General features: G+C 38.8%; 1 protein-coding gene across 3 annotated transcripts in view; it reads right to left on the bottom strand.

Moving 5' to 3' along the window:
* PPP2R3B (protein phosphatase 2 regulatory subunit B''beta) overlaps positions 1–15,635 on the bottom strand; it is a 45,779-nt gene extending 30,144 nt beyond the window's left edge. For 2 of the 3 annotated variants that reach the window (XM_033053373.1, XM_033053374.1), the window contains exons 1-2: positions 15,556–15,635; positions 13,817–14,173 (exon numbers count right to left, since the gene is read on the bottom strand). In XM_033053373.1, coding sequence (XP_032909264.1) covers positions 13,817–14,158 — 342 coding nt within the window. In that variant the 5' untranslated portion in view covers positions 14,159–14,173; positions 15,556–15,635. Of the gene's footprint in view, positions 1–314; positions 787–13,816; positions 14,174–15,555 lie in introns of those variants that run through there. The other variant, XM_033053375.1, reaches the window with a different exon arrangement.
* Between the last annotated feature and the right edge of the window lie 782 nt (positions 15,636–16,417).

The following is a 16,417-nucleotide window of genomic DNA, read 5'->3' as shown; positions in this document are numbered from 1 at the left end:
CCCTGGGGAAATGCATGTAGATTACAATTATGCAGATTAAGGAAAACAGTCTTTAAAAGTCCGATAGCATTAAAGGCACTAGCTTTTCACTGCATACACCTCTGTGCAAACATTGTACTTTAACTGGGCTAAGTGCTCCAGCAAACTCTCAGTTTGTTTTAAAACACTGTTTTAAAGAAACAATCATATGTGGAACAGTCTATCAAAACCCTGCTAGTTTAGTAACAGCTTCCATGTATTGCCTGCAGTTAGGAGTGGTTGTGAACGCACAATTGACAACAATAACTTAATTGTGTAAGAACAGAAAGACAAACCTGAACCTGCTGGAAAGCTTTCAGTCTCTTCTTGAATCTAGAAGGTAAAACAAAATCACATCCTCGAGCTAGCAATGCCAACTCCTTCCTTAGATCAGGATCTTGACGCAAAGAAATCTCCTTTATCCTCATGCTTTCGGATTTCATATAATGTCTCTGTGTGCCAGTCCAGGCACTTGAGTCCCAGTAAATAGCAGAGCTGTTGTATTATCACACAGTGCTGCTTAAAGCAGCAGCTGCGCCTGAGTTCTGTGATATTATAAGAGTCAGCTCAACTTCGCCCGCTCCATACATTAAAGGGAACTTGGCTGGAATTGCAAAAACAGATTTGGAAGTCACTTTGGGGGCCTGCCCTTTCATCCAGGCATTCCAAAGTCTAAATGGGACAGTATGGAAAATGAAAACCGTGTTTGGAGGAGCATCTATAAAAGCAGCTTCCAATTTTAAAAAAGGCAAGCCCTACAGGAATGCAGAGAGGCCAGTCGTGGTTATTTTCTAGCTTCCTCCTCCTCCCATCCCCCTCAGCTTTCCCTTCTGTCACAAAACACTCACTGTCTAGCTTCAATGAAGTACCTCAGCAAAGGATAAGGCTTATTACACAGCAATTAATTCCTTTTAAACTCTTTCGTCCTTTAGTGGGAACCTTATCACACTGGGAAAATGAAGGCAATGAAAAAGATTTAGACAGGCTTTCAGAATGGTTCACACAATAAATAAATAAATAAATAAATAAATAAATCTTTTTACATTAATCTATATCTGAGTTACTGTATTGCAAGAATCTAAAAATTTAAATGTTAAGATGCAAAGCCATAGCAGAGATGAAGCCAATGTTGCCACACAGAAACACAGCTTTAAATCATATTTTACCAAAAGGTTACGTTACAAATACAAATGATGGCACAAAATTTGAAAAAAGTTGTCAAGATTCTTCTTAAATGGTTTTATAAACATTCACGTTTATATAATAGATTGCATACCTGTCACATTTCACTAGCCTTACAGTTAGACTCCACCACCCTCTATTTTCAGTGTATTGAATCTCAAATACATTTTATGGGAGTAGTAAGGCCAAGTTTTAGTACACATCAATACTCTTCATGGGAACAGAAATCTGATAAGCTTCTGTGAAAATTGAAGTGACCTTCAGTTCCTTATCTTTTACAGTTTTAGGTACATTAATAACTAGTGGAGTTTTCACACTTTAAATGGATATATCTTTATCATGGGAATCTTAAGGAAATGCTGCATTTTGATGGATTTTTTTTCAGATATCACCATTACAGTTATGAGTATGGCAACTCTTACTATTCCAAGCTGTGAATACTGTTAGTACCTCCAAATTCTCTTAACATAGAGGTGTTGGCTATTAATTATCTGTACCTTGTCATGCACAAGTTTAGTTACAGAGTAAAAGAGAAGACCTGGCCAATCCTATTCTGATTTCACCCCTCCTACTTTAAATAAGGCCACTTTTATGATTACACAAGGATGTATACAGCCCAAAATAACTCTTTCACCGCTATGTCAGAGATTTCTTTAACTGGATGGCACTTATTTTACTCCCATATAACCTTCAGCCCTATTTAGCCATTCTATAATGCAACACTGTATTAAAACCCCACAGTAAATATCCTTGTTCAAGTAAGAAAAGGAAACTATGAAAAAGTATTACTGAAACATGATTTGTCTTAATTGGATCCTTTTTTAGTTTATCACATACTATTAGAAAGTAAATGATGACAAAACCCCTGCTTTCTTGGTTTTAATTTAGTACCCAGTCCTGTCCCTGCCTTCTGCTTCTTTATTGCAACTTGTTATGAAGATATTTATTTCTTTCGGAAGTGGGAGAACAAGAAAGGAATTGACAAGGCAAGAGTCAGACATGTTGTGGTTGGCATGACCAGACTATCCAACTGCATTGAGCAAATCTGGCTGTCACTCACTGTCTTTTAGGAAGACTAAATCAACTAACCTGAGATAAACCTTGGCCACAGGGAAGTCAACAGAAAACTGGGCATGCAGTACACAACAGCAGCATGCCTGGAACTTGAGATGAAGGACTGAGGTGTTAGAGTAGGAGAGGAATCCTACTCTGGCAACAGATAACCATTCCAGAGCAAAATGTGGAAGGTCAGGAAGGTTGTATTGCAAGGCAGATTGTGTTACAAGTTAGGCAGAAGAGGCCTTACTTGAGGTAAGGAAAGGTATCTTCTCACTTAAATTGTTTTCTATTTTCATCCCTTTCAACTAGGTGATGCACTCCCATTTGCTGCCACATTCACAGTCTTATTTGATGTGGCTATATCATGTCATCAAAATGATGGACTGTCACATGGACAGCTAACCTAAAAGAGTAAAGTGCCAGTCTGGAACCTAAAAGGCCTGGAGCTCCTGAACCTGCTGAAGGAGCCTCAGTAACAAAGAAACTCTCTTTCCAAAATGGAGTTCAGAACATATTTCCCTCCTTTATTCAAATGGAACTCAGAATACATCATACCTTAACCAGCAAACCAGGTTCAGTATTTTGAATATTCTGCATTGCTTTATCAAAATATTATTTCAATATAATCGCATTTCTGCTCCAAGTCAATCCCATAGTCAGCTTAGTATGTTTTAGCACTATGATTTCCAACCTAGCAGTCATTTATATATCTGGATATTTGTTGTTCACAGGTTGCAATATATGAACAATCTCCATGAAATTGAATACACTTAAGTACACTGGCAGGTACTAATCACATCCTTTTGACCATCTAAATGGAAAAGAGGTTTGTATTGCCACATTTAAGGACACTGAGCATTTATAAAGCAATGTGGTCATGAATCCCCTAAGATCCATTTTAACTTTTTCAGTCATTAATTAACCACAGGGGAAAGGGAAAGTCAGCTTTCATCCAAATTGAACTGGAAGCGTTCAAGTGTAGTGTTACATTTATTCTAAATCTAAATTCTCTCCAGTGAAAGCTAAGGCAAAATCCTTCACTGGATGAAGGTCTGGGTGTCTGCCATGAAGCTGTTCAAGTATCCTGGCAGCTTATTATTAGCTAGATAAACAAACAGAGGGAAAGATGCATGCTCAGAGCTTCCTTCCACAGCTAAAGATACACACTATGAATGGATTGGACTCAAGGGACTGTGGCCAAAGGATCTACCACTTTAACAAAGATCTGAACATACACAAGAGTAACACAACATAAATAACACAATATTCTGGGTATTGTAGATGAAATACAGTCTTAAAGACTACTTTAAAACCCCCTTAAATATTAGCCTATCGAACCAGATTTTCTTGTCAGAAGCATATACCAACAGTATATTAAAGTCTTAAGAGATTAAGTGGAAATGACCTCAAGTCTTTGGAAAAAGCATCCCAGCATTACAGGAAGCCCCCAAGAAAATAATTTCCAGCCATATAAAAACTTTAGCTGCTGGAATCTAGTCTTGAACCCAGTAAAATGTGAACCAAGATGACAGAAAGCCTGTTTGGCTTTTGGTGGAAGCTTAAATAAGGCTGAATAGCCAAGCCCAATGGCAACAGCATGAACCCAACAGCACCCCTCAGACTGTGATGGCACAGAAATTAGGAGCGGCTCCTAGGTTAACTGTGGAAAGAAAATTGTTTAATCTCCATATCAGCAAGTGTAAAGGACTGTTATGCAACTAGTGCAACTCTTTACAGCAGTAATTTAATGGTGAGAGGCAGAAAACAGCAATTAAGAGAAATAAGGCAAGGTGGCACCTTTTCAATACAGAAAAAAAATGTGATAGCATGACTAACACACAGAGTCACACTACTAAAGTAGTATTAAAGATATGTTCCAAAGGTTTAAAGTGGAAAGAAGGCACTAGTAAAAAGAAATAGTTCAGGAAGATATACAAGACGTCAATCAGCTAACAATGCTTGCTAAAATACAGCTACTATGAGGCAGGAAATACAGAGAATGACAAATATGCTAGAAGACAAACAAAAGAAGCAATTCTTTGCTATACTAAGAAAACAAGCAAACCCAAACCAAACAACCCTGAAATGCTACATTCTTTGTTCTTCCCCCTCACAAAACATTGGGACTAGATGATCACCATTATTTAATGGTATCAAGAATTATATCTAAACCAGATAGTCCATACCTGACCTTTGCTATACTGAAACATCCTGAAGCTAATTTCTTGCTAGCAACTTCCCATTTGTAACTGCTGTGCATGAAAAGAGAATAACAAAGTACTACTATCCATGCCTAACTCTCCTTTGGATGAGAGTCATCCCTTTTTAGCAGTACACTCACAAAACCCAAGGGAGCTAACACGTACAATGTGTATATAGCAGAAGGAATCAAGTTATTAGGCTCATATTCAACAACCAATCATGGAAACTGATTGCTTTAAAGTTATGGACAGTGCTGCTGGAGTGAGTATGACATACTGAAGAACTGCTAGATGTTGACACTGCAGTTAAGAAATCTACCTTCACAAGAAGAAACTGATCCTTTGGCCTTGGAAAGGAGTTTATCTGGGCCTAGAAACATTTTTTTTCTTGTAGGATGCAATGCCTCCCCATCAAAATGGGAAGCCTTGCATGTAAATGCCTTATTGAATGATTATTTAAAGTTTCCAGTAGTCTTGGATTAGACAGAACAATGCCTGGCAGTTCTTTCCACAGCTGCTAAGAAAATCCAGAATTCTTAGGAGGCAAGACAGTAAGTAAAAAGACATCAGTTAGATGCCAGATGTGTGGTTATGTTGGTAGGCCAGGAAGGAGGGGCTGATCAGATTTTTTGTACATTAACATAAGAAAGCCATGTACAACACCAAGCATGGGCCATTATCAGATTACTACTAAGATAAGATACACATCACCTTGCTATGATTACACAGCCTGGACTCCAAAGACAGAGCAAGGGCCTTTTTCAGTTTTTTTAACTGCATCTGACAGACTAACTTCAGCAAGCATCAATACTAGAAGTTATAAAACCAATGCCTGACAATAAAGGAATGGTTTATATACCTTTAGAACAATTCTCATGTTCTCTGACATCTTAAAAATGTCACTTCACATTTTATTTATTTGTGTACACAAACTGAATTTTAAGGGAAAAAGGTCATTGGAATAGTTCTGCAGATGGAGCCTACTTACTATTAATGATCTCCAGATGACCCTATTTATTCATCAGACCGTGAAAACCAGGACCACACAAATTGATGCCGATGAGGTGAGTATTAAAGAGAAGAAGATGTAAGCAAAAACATCTAGTACAGATTACACAAGTTAAAGTCATATTTCCTCTAATAAGATGCTGTGTTTTTACATTTTAGATGAACTGTGATGCTACAGAGTCTATCCACAGATAAAGCTACACTCCACAATATATGCACTTGTAATTTTACCAACATGAGCCTCTGAATAGCAGAATTAGGTTGAAATGGAGAATCAGTTCAGGCTGATTCAGAACACCACAGATTTTCCTACAAGAGACAGCAGCTTTTACAAGGAAGTCTAATGATATGCATTATGGAACTTTTCAAAGTCACACTGGCTATTTTGGATATTTAGTAATTTCTAGATTGGTATTATTTACATTGTACCACCTTAATTTAGAAGTTGACAGAGTAGTCTGGTAAAAAGAATGTGAATGACATTTTATAACTGCCCAACAATTTATTTAAACATTGTATAAGCTGTTCAGTACTTCCATCTTTTGGACATTAACTGAATTTTTCAACTAATCCTTCCAGAAACATCTTTTCCCAGACTAGAATGACTGGTGAGTGAAAGTACAACTACTATTTTAAATCCAGCATCAGAGGCTAACTTTGCATGTAATTTAGTCCCTGAAATCACAAGACAATAATTTTCAGTCAGTGACAACTGCAGAACAGCTTCTTTCTTATGACTTTACTCGAGATTTCCCTCCCTGAAGATCTTAAAACAAAACCAACAAATTGGGAAGCTTAAGACACAGACTTTGTCTTACAAGTCTGTCAGTAAAATCACAAATTGCTAATTTACCAGCCAAAACCAGGATTTCTGATAGAACTTCTGTGAAGACTTACTGTTAATCTAATACTACTGTGTTGTTGTATCAGTCTGAAATAATTGCCGATACAGGAAATGATATAGGAACTGATTTCTACAAAAGTAAATAGAAAGCTGTACACTTCCAAAATTGCAAGCAGGATACAGTGCTAAACAACAAAGCAAAAAAAGAAGGTGGCCACTGGTAACCACAAGAATTTTAGCTTTCAGAATAACTACCAGGGCAATCTTTACACATGAGGAAAAAAGGCACAACAAATTAGACATCTTACAGAGGTAGAACACCACAAATACACTGCCAGAACAGGAACAGTACTCCTGACTTTCCTCCAATCTCCATTACTGTAAGTCTTTATGCAAAGTTTACATATTTTTTCAATCATTCTAGAAAAATCTTTCTAAAATGCTAAGCTTAGATTTGTCATTTGATAAATAAGCAAGTAGTCAAAATTTTAGGAGGTGTTTTTAGTGTGTTAAAAGCTAGTAAGAGAAGAAAATTAGTGATCTTTCGTTTAAAATCTGATGTTACAACAGGAGACTTACAGTATTTGCTGTAAATGATGACGATTCACAAAGAGTCAGCAGGTGGAAGGATAATCTAGCTCATAATTGTTCTCAATAGTGCATAATTTCAAATAGTTTCTATTTTGGTAAATTATGCTATAAGGATTATTATTCACATCAGTATTGATCATATCTACTAGAAATGTTTAGAAAATTGAGAAGATTTATTGTTTATCAATACAAACCTAGCTTCTAAAGGAATAAAACTATATTAGAAACTGTTCTCCTGGTTCTGCTGAATCAAAAAAAATGATCAAGTCAAGCCATTTGTTAAGTTCTACAAGCCTTGTTTTGTCAAGAGGGCCAAATTGAACCTAATTCACACCAAGTATATCTTGCAAATATTTGGCAATGGTTTCCTCAGCACCCACTCAATGTTTCTCCCCACATTTTCCCATGTAGACTTCATGTTCATTTTCCTTTTAGACTTCCAGCTCATCTCACTTAACCCGAAATCAGCCAAAGTAAGATCTGCATAGAACAAACACGCAACACTAGTTCCATATGAAATAAAAGTGAACAGCATGCACAGGGTTAATGAGACACACATCCCAAGAGCTCATCATTCCTGCAATACCTGTGGTTAAGAAGCAGCATAGTGGGTGGCTCTACAGTTTCTAACTATTTTTTGCTATGCAAAAGGGGCACATCTAACATGAAGTACTGGAACACACTTTTAAAAACACCTCTTGGTCACTCTAGGTTTCAATGGACCCATTTTAAGTTGTATCTGTTGTTCCCAGAGTACAAATTAATCTTAGCTACCAAGATATTGGCACCATGTGCTTAACTGGAAGACAAGAACACCACAGTAATAGCCCAACACAAAGGAGTTATTTACATATTAGGCCACACTTAAAACACTAAATTTAGTAACCATTTGTTGCTAACTGTGAAAAACAATGAGTATGCTTAATTAGTATCTTCTTGAATCAATACAACTACTTAAATTCAATGAAACCAAAGCAACTTTAGGACAATTGTGTGTGCAAAAACTCATAATTTGCCAAGACTTGGTCATCTGACTTTACCACTGGCATTTTGAAGATTTTTTTCATAACATGGCCTGCTGAAAAATCCTGTGCAGCCATTGACTAGGTCCAACAGTGGACAAACTGGATGAGCTGCATTTGATTCTGTACTGAAGTAAGCCCATACATACTTCTGGCCTCAGGTTTATTTCTTGCTGACAGAGTAAATATAAAAGTAATATGAAGAGGTTCTCAAAAAATATAAAACAGGTTCTCAAGGATCAGTGAATGAAAAAAAAAAAAAAAAGGCTAGCTCCTCTATATCAATACCTAATTTCCTCACAGATTTATCACCCATTTAAAAAATGCACTGTTTAAATACTGATGTAAAGCTGCAATTAAGTTTACCTGTTTTGAAAGACTGGACAGAGAAGCAATGGGAAGTAATGATCAGTAAGCTATGATTATATAGCTTTGGAATTCTTTTGATTTGCTTTTAAGTCTCAGTTACTTGCAAAGGAGTGACTGTAATTAAGAAATGTAATAATTCATAATTGAATTAATTTTAATTGTCCTGTGTGAGGATTCAGGTGGGCTTCAAACTTGAAGAAAGCCAAACAATTCTCAATTCCATTTCTCAGTACTAGAAATGCCAAAAACTCCTAAGACTGGATGCAGCGTACAAAAAAGACGAGTTTCCAGTAGGACACAAGTGCAACTGCCACTTTGAAAGAGGACAAAGTCCACTACTTCTTTTAATAAAGCACAAATGTGAACAAAATCAATATAACCACTAACAAAAGTAACATTTATATGCCAGGGTAACAAGATACAGTTTGAATAAGGAGCACTATCAAAACCCTACAACAGTGAATAACTTTAAGTTTCTCAATTATAAATAAAAAGAACAGTTAGTTCTCTACTCAGGATAATGCTTCTTCTATTCCAAACTGTTCAGCAAAGCTTAAGATGACTAACACAACATACTGCCAGTGCTGCTTATGCTGACTACTATTATGTCACCCCACTCAAAACTAATAATGACTTTATAGAAACACCTCTAGCTGCACTCTTCCAGACCTTAACATGAACTTTTGGCTGCCCTTCCTTTGTTGGCACCATAGAAGGAGCTTTGAGATCACACTAATGCTTACATCTTTCATAGTACCCTGTTATCATTGTAAAAGTACATCAGTTTGATACCAGGTTATTTACAGTCTCCCTTTAAGTCACAGGTTTGAGTTGAAAGCCAGGTCCACCATCCTCCCCACTTAGTGATAGGACACGGCACCACTAACACTATCTTTGCATGATACAGAGTTAGGGAGTGCCTGCGTTAGACAACACAGTCCACACAGCGCAGCCTGGTGTGCCGAGCGATGCTAACAGCGCTCACACAGCCCAGCCTCTGGAGTTAACAGCGCTTCTGGTAGCAATTCGGATGCAGACACCTCACAAGAGGATGGTATCAGCTCAGCAACCCTCTACCTCAAGCCCTCAGAATTAAATTTGTTTCAAAAAGCAACTGTTAAGTGTAATTCAGACTTCAGACAATGTTAAAAGGTTTCATTCTAGCCTCCCTGTAAACTAAAATGGACTGCAGCAGTACCACTATGTTTAAATCTAGTAACTGCTTACAAAAATGTGGCAAGAATGTTATTCATGCTAAAAAAGCTAAGCAGCCAGATATTAAAGAAGGAAAAAAATTTACAAGTAATAGAAATAGAAGGAAAATTAGCTTTATTTGCTACAGGATAACAAGCAGGAACCACACCTTCATATGTTGACCCTGCAGAGAAATGGAAAATAACTTTGAAATATTTCTGATTGTATCACATTCTCTCTGCACCACCACCCCACAAAATGCCCATAGGGAATTCTGTGAATTGTTGCTCCAAATGCCTTGCACACCAGTTGGTTAGAATTAAACATCTTGCCTGTGGCACCTTTTAGGCCTTGAGGATTGGCAGTTTTGACAATGTGATGAACAGTGTACAATTGTGTATACCCCATGTGTTTAGGATAATCTAGAGTCCCAGAAACACTTAAATCTATGTACAGTAGTGATAAGGGTTAGAAATAATCTCCAATAGCTATCCTTCAAGTTTGAAAGTTACTGCTCTAGAATTTCCTCAACAATACACTCAGAAAAATTTGAGACTCGAATGCTGAAATTTTTATCTCTCTAAATTTTTGTTATTTGAAGTATATAGCACCTATAAATCACAGGCCTACTTGCAGAATACCAAGTGCTAGCAAGCACTTCACATTACTTAACTAAAGTGACCAGAATTTTGCAATTACCATGCTTATACAATGGATATCCCCCTCACTGTGAATGACACCATGCAAGCAAACCAAAGTATCTCTGTAAATGAAAAAACCAAAACAAACCCTAAACAAACAGATTTGTTTACATTTGGGCTAAAACACTCTGAAAGATGAATTTTCATGGCAGAGATCTGAATAGATTTTAAAATGTGCATTTTGATTAAATCAACAGTTTACTCATAACACAGCTTTAAGTGACCTGTCCAGATGAAAAAAAATTCCATAAAGACCATGTAGTTTCTTTGATTTTTGGAATAAGTACTTTTAATTTTCTCATTGGGGAGGACTTCAACTATCTTGAAAGAGAAGCAAATAGAAAATTCTCTTCTGAGAAGACATTGTTTCAGCAAAATAGATGTCAACTTCTGAATTTTGGATAGAAGTATAACTCAAAGGCTTCAATTACAAGCTAATCTCTGGAAAAAAAAGGAAAAATCTCCTTGAATACAATAGCTAACAGCTGCAATACCTTTAAAGCTGTTTAATGGTTGCCAACAGCACACCAACTTATTTGTTTATATGCTACTCTTTAAAGTATCAAAGACAACATATCTAATTAGATCCTAATTAAGAATGCTTCCTGTTCAGAAAACACGTTTCGCTAACAAGTACAGAAAATATACTGTAGCATGAAAACGCTGTTTTCCTACACATTCATATTTACTTCTTGGTAATTACTTAAGGATGGTGGTTTTCTGTTCTCAGCTTGATTATTTGGTGTCCTTCAAAAAAGTTGCAGGAACATTTATGAAACAGAAAAAAGGCATACAGCAGCCTTCCCCATAATCAAATGCAGTGATTTAGCTCAGTGATACTGAAAATGTATCATGCCAAAATAAGTTAACTGCTTGTACGCTGCCTTATGAGACTTCCAGTGTACAATAAGAAAAAGTTTAATACGATGCTTAAGCTAACTTATATAGTCCAAAAAGAAATAATTCTCCAGCTCTTATGGTCGGATGTAAAAACCTTTTCCCAATAACACCCTCATGCACACAGAGCTCAGCACATTAACTTTTACCATTTTCTAGGACTGCTATCTAGAATTTAAATCTGTATTAGCTTGTACTGAAGGTCCAGTACTGAAATACTTTCTTCCACTTACAGAAACAAGATGAGGACCTCAAACTTCCTTAAAACTCATATGAGAGGCAGAAAAAAACATTGTGGCTTCATCTGAGAAACACAGTAAGATGCACTACTGCAGATGCATTAGTTATGACACTGCATGAGGTAATTTGTGGAAGAAAGTGGGGTACATTGTGCTTTCCAAGAGAAAAATACACTGTCATGGCAGAATACGCAATTCTTGGTGGTATTTAAGAGTTGATGTCATCTGCAAATGCAATTTAGACTTAGAGATTAAGAAACTTTTGGATGAAGATTCAGTTCACCTGAATATTAAAATTATAAATAAATTTCTCATTGCTTGGAAATTCCCACTCCCCTGCCTACTCAAGCAACCAACAACCTAACCCCTTTAGGTTCTCTCTCAGCACCATACAAACAATTCCAAGTAAGTCAAGGATGCTACCCTTCATTTAGCTCTTCTAGTTCTTTATGGGATTTACTTCAAGCAATCAACCAAGGCACATGAAGAGAAATTAAGTACACAACTTAGGTTTTAATGGAAACTCTTCCTTTGCTTGCTTTTATCTAATACAAGAATAAACTGAGCATTTGCTGACTGACTTTCTGCATTTCACTGGAATAGGAAATATAATACTGTGAACAACAGAAAAACAAATCAATAGTCATGCCCTGCTGTCTGGCTGGTTATTATACACAAATACAAGTCCCTATCATTGTAAAGTCATTCCAGACAAACACTAGACTGGACATGTGGTGTTTCGGTGCTAAGAAGCTGTCAAACTAGATTTGAAAATTAGTATTTACAAAACCAAGAGGTCACCTCAGATTAAATGCTTAAGAGCAAAAGAGTCATGCTTTTACTCCTGTGGGTTAAAGAGTAAGTCTAGACACTCAATGCATATCAACAACAAACAATAAATAACTGATAGCATTAAACATCCCAGCTTTATCCTTTCTACCCTTACCCAACTGAGCAGGTTTCCCTGGGATACCAGGTTTGGACACTGTAATAAGTTAGATATCAAAGTATGTAGAGCAACTGGGAGTTACAACCCCTTAAAATCTACCAGTATTTTTAAAATACATGAATTTATAATCCTATAGCACAAACAGCATAATAACTCTTTGAAGTTCTTATGAATGTCATGAAGCTCAGTGAGGTCAAGTGGAAGGTCCTGTATCTGGGACAAGGAAATCCGAAGCCAAAAACAGGCTGAGTGGGGAATGGATTGAGAGGAGCTCTGAAGCGGAAGGCTTGGGGATGTTGCTGGATGAAAAGCTCAATGTGACCCAGCAATGTGCACCTGCAGTTCAGAAAGCCAGCTGTGTCCTGGGCTGCATCAAAATCAGCATGCCAGCAGGGCAAGGTTGGTGATTCCGCCCCTCTACTCTGTAGAGACCCCAGCTGGAGTACTGTGCCCAGCTCTGGGGTCCTCAGCACAAGAAGCACATGGATCTGCTGAAGCAAGTCCAGAGGAAGATCACAAAGATGAACACAGGGCTGCAGTACCTTGCCAAAAAAGGCTGAGAGAGTTGGGGTTGCTGCCCCTGGAAAAGAGAAGGCTCTAAGTAGAACATAGAGCAGCCTTCCAGTACCTAACGGGGACCAATGAGCGAGCTGGAGAGGGACTTTATACAAGGGCATGTAGTAACAGGACAAGGGGAAATGGCTTTAAACTGAAAGGGTAGGTTTAGATGAAATATTAGGAAGAAATTATTCAAATTCTTTACTGTGAGGATGGCGAGACACTGAAACAGGTTGCCCAGAGAAGCTGGGTAGTGTTCAAAGGCAGGTTGGATGAGGCTTTGTGCAACCTGGTCTAATGGAAGGTGTCCCTATCCATGGCAGGGTGGTTGGAACTAGATGGTGTTGAAGGTCCCTTGCAGTCCAAACCATTCTGTAATTCTGGATTGTATGGTCATTGATCATACATAAGCAACACTTAACTTTGTCAGTCAGAACAACATTTTCTATTCAGCTTTGTTTTTACAATTTATGAAAAGAGTAGAAACTAGATTGAACTGAACTGCAAACTTAAAAATAATATTTCAGGTTAGGGCCAGGGTTGTCATCCTTGCACAGAGGGTATTGTCTGTTATAAATAAAGAGCTCATTAGGAAGGAAGTGCTGAGTGTACCATGCAGTACCAAAACAATTACTTTGTTAATATGCAGATTCAGTGAAGCCAAATTTGAGTCTTGTACTAACAACAGTGCCTGGTATCATTAGACAAAGGAATATTTGCAGTCAAGGAGTATAAAAGGAACACAAACACAAGGACGTAAACTTATCTACAATTAGATGGCAAGGAGCCAAGATAATCTTATGGAAGCTTAGGCCACCTATCCACTAACAGTAATGACACACAAACATTGGTGTTTTATGTTCAGTGCTGCTGCTTCACTCCACTCCTGATACCTCCTCTGGGAGAACTACTTACATAATTTGCCAATACTACAAACACAAAAGTCAGTTCCATTTAAACAAATAAAGTAAGAAACAAACTTACTTCTTTGGTCCCCGAGGATCGACGTGTTGCTCTAACATTAGAAGAGTTCCTTGAGCTAGCTGGAGTTGCCAATGGAAGAGTAGTAGAAAGCTGAGGAGGACTGAAAGACAAAGGCAATCTGGTATCTCCTAATAGGCACTGCTTGGAATTGGAATTTTTGCTGGTGAAACTCTCATTTTTACTGCTTCCTGAATCTGCGTTAAACTCGGTTTTCTCCTTATTCTTGATTCTTCTCAAGCAGTCCTTTAGTGTTAGCTGAGTTGCAGGCTGACTCAACCAGCACAAAAAGAGTTCATCCACCTTCATTTTCACTGCAGGTTGCAGAACCTTTCCAGGTGACATATTCTGCCAGTTTCCCTGTTATGTTGGTTCAAAATCAAAGTAAATATTCAACAATCACATAAATGTTCCACTTTCAGTGTTTCACAGGCATTAGTTAACAAAGTGTTGATATTTATTCCCTCAAGACACCAACAGAAGTTGGGAGTTATATTTTAACACTTGACTTCAACAACATTTTATAAGTGTTAGCCACAAATCAGTCAGAGTTAATTCCAGAAACTTCCTTTAAATAATGGATAAACTTCTTTTAAAAGCATACTGTGTAAATGGTGGAGACTAGAGAACAAGAAACTGCACTTGGGCTTTCTCAAAGAGATAGCTACCAAATATTACAAATATTCTCTAAGAATATGTGTTAGACACATGTATTGTGAAAAATAAGACTTCAAAATACTTATAATTGAATATACTAAGAACTAAATATCCAAGAAATTTATGCTAAGCTCTGGTGATAGAACAAATACTATTTAATATGCAAGTCCTTCAGTCAAGAGATTTAGAATTAAGACTGAAGGCTCAATTTTCATTCTGAGGTTGTGATATGGATTTAAAATTTTGCATCCCCTCATGTGAGTGATTCCCAAAGCACTGTTATTTGAAATTTTAAAAACCTCTTATTTGACGTTCACTTTTGCAGCTTTTCTAAACCAGTGTAACTCGAGAACTCTGACAGTGCGATTTCAGGTTCAGTTATTCACCTGAAACAAACAGGTGAGGTTTTTTGTTTTGTTTGGGGCTGGAATGAAACGCTGAGAACCACACTGAAGTTACCATCAAGATTTTTGGCATCCAATTAATTCATTATTTGGTACAGTACAAATAAAATCTGTACTTCCTCATGTTGGTGCTTTTTTAAAGCCCTTCACAGAATCAGCTCTATACGCATTCGGTAAAAGTTACATGATAGATGATCTCAGACGTCTCTTCCAACCTAAATGATTCTATAAACAAATACTTGGCTGAACAAGCTTTAAAACAACCACATCAATTTGGAAACGAGTAACAGATATGAAACGGACATCCTCCTAAAACTTAAAGCTCATCCTCGTCCCGTGGCAGAACTAGAAGCCTTGTAACACTATACCACTTAAACTTTCCAAACCGCTATAACTTTACAGTTCAGTTATTCCGTTTCTGAAAATGAGGGGCCCCTTGTTTCCCTACTTTTTTAAGTTCGACACCTTCACGGCGCTGGCGGCTGCGCTCAGCCATCCTCAAGCGCCATTCGCCGGGAAAGAAACGGTCCTGGGGAAGGGCCAGCCCGGCACCGGCCCCGGCACGGGCAGCCGGCGTTACGGCCACAGGCTCGCTCCCCTCGGGCGAGCCCCGCACTTCAGCCCGAAGCAGCGGCAGCTCAAGGGCGACGTGACTCTATGCCACGAGACAAACACACTCACCTGCTCCACTCCGCCTCCGCGGCCGCCCCTTCCCGCCTTCGCCGCCTTCAAATGCGCGCCTCCTTCCGGCCCGGCCCGGCCCGGCCGCCGCCATCTCGCGAGAGCGCGGCCCTTCCGCCCCGCGGGACGCGGCCGCCGGTCGCCATGGCGACAGCCCTGCCTGCCCTGCCCGAGCCGGCGGGGTGCAGCCGCCTGTGCCCGGCTGAGAGCCCTGACGGGCTGCTCCTCGCTGGTTGTCTGAGAGGAGCTGGCAAAGTGATGGAGGGGCAGAGAGAGCATCTCCTCAACAAGTTTGCTGGTGACACAGAGATGGGAGGAGTGGCAGATACCCCAAAGGGCTGTGCGGCCCTTCAGAAGGGCCATGTGCTCCAGGGCGACCCTGCCTAAGCAGAGGCTGGATCATACGAACCGCTGGAATCCCTTCCACGCAATTTCCCCATTCTGTGGTTTTGTGAAAGTAGGCTGATTCCATCTGCTAAATGCTGTTAAGAGGAGAACATTAAATGCTCTTTGTACACAGTGGCTATGGTTTCCACTAGTGTTACGGGATTGTAAGTGTTAGGATGAAAGATGAGGTTCAGACAGTAACAAACACAAGGATAATCCCCTTGCTAAGAGAGCGATGTGTGCCGGTGTGTTTGCAGCCCCTTTTTTGTACTGGAAAACATACGCAGGCATTTTGTGGTAGTCAGCCTTGAGGGGCACTCCTTTGAGGCTCCCTGGGTGCACTTATCAGTGGGGTTTAGGTGGTTGACCATTGGCCCATATAGTGTTTTTCTTTGGTATTTTTTGCGTCAGAGACTCATCAGATTCCCTACTTCCACTGGGCTGATTTTTCCTCATGTGGCTGGCAACACTTCAC

The sequence above is a fragment of the Catharus ustulatus genome, chromosome 2 (assembly GCF_009819885.2).
Source record: "Catharus ustulatus isolate bCatUst1 chromosome 2, bCatUst1.pri.v2, whole genome shotgun sequence".
Classification (NCBI taxonomy): Eukaryota; Metazoa; Chordata; class Aves; order Passeriformes; family Turdidae; genus Catharus; species Catharus ustulatus.
This window is presented reverse-complemented; position numbering and strand designations above follow the sequence as displayed.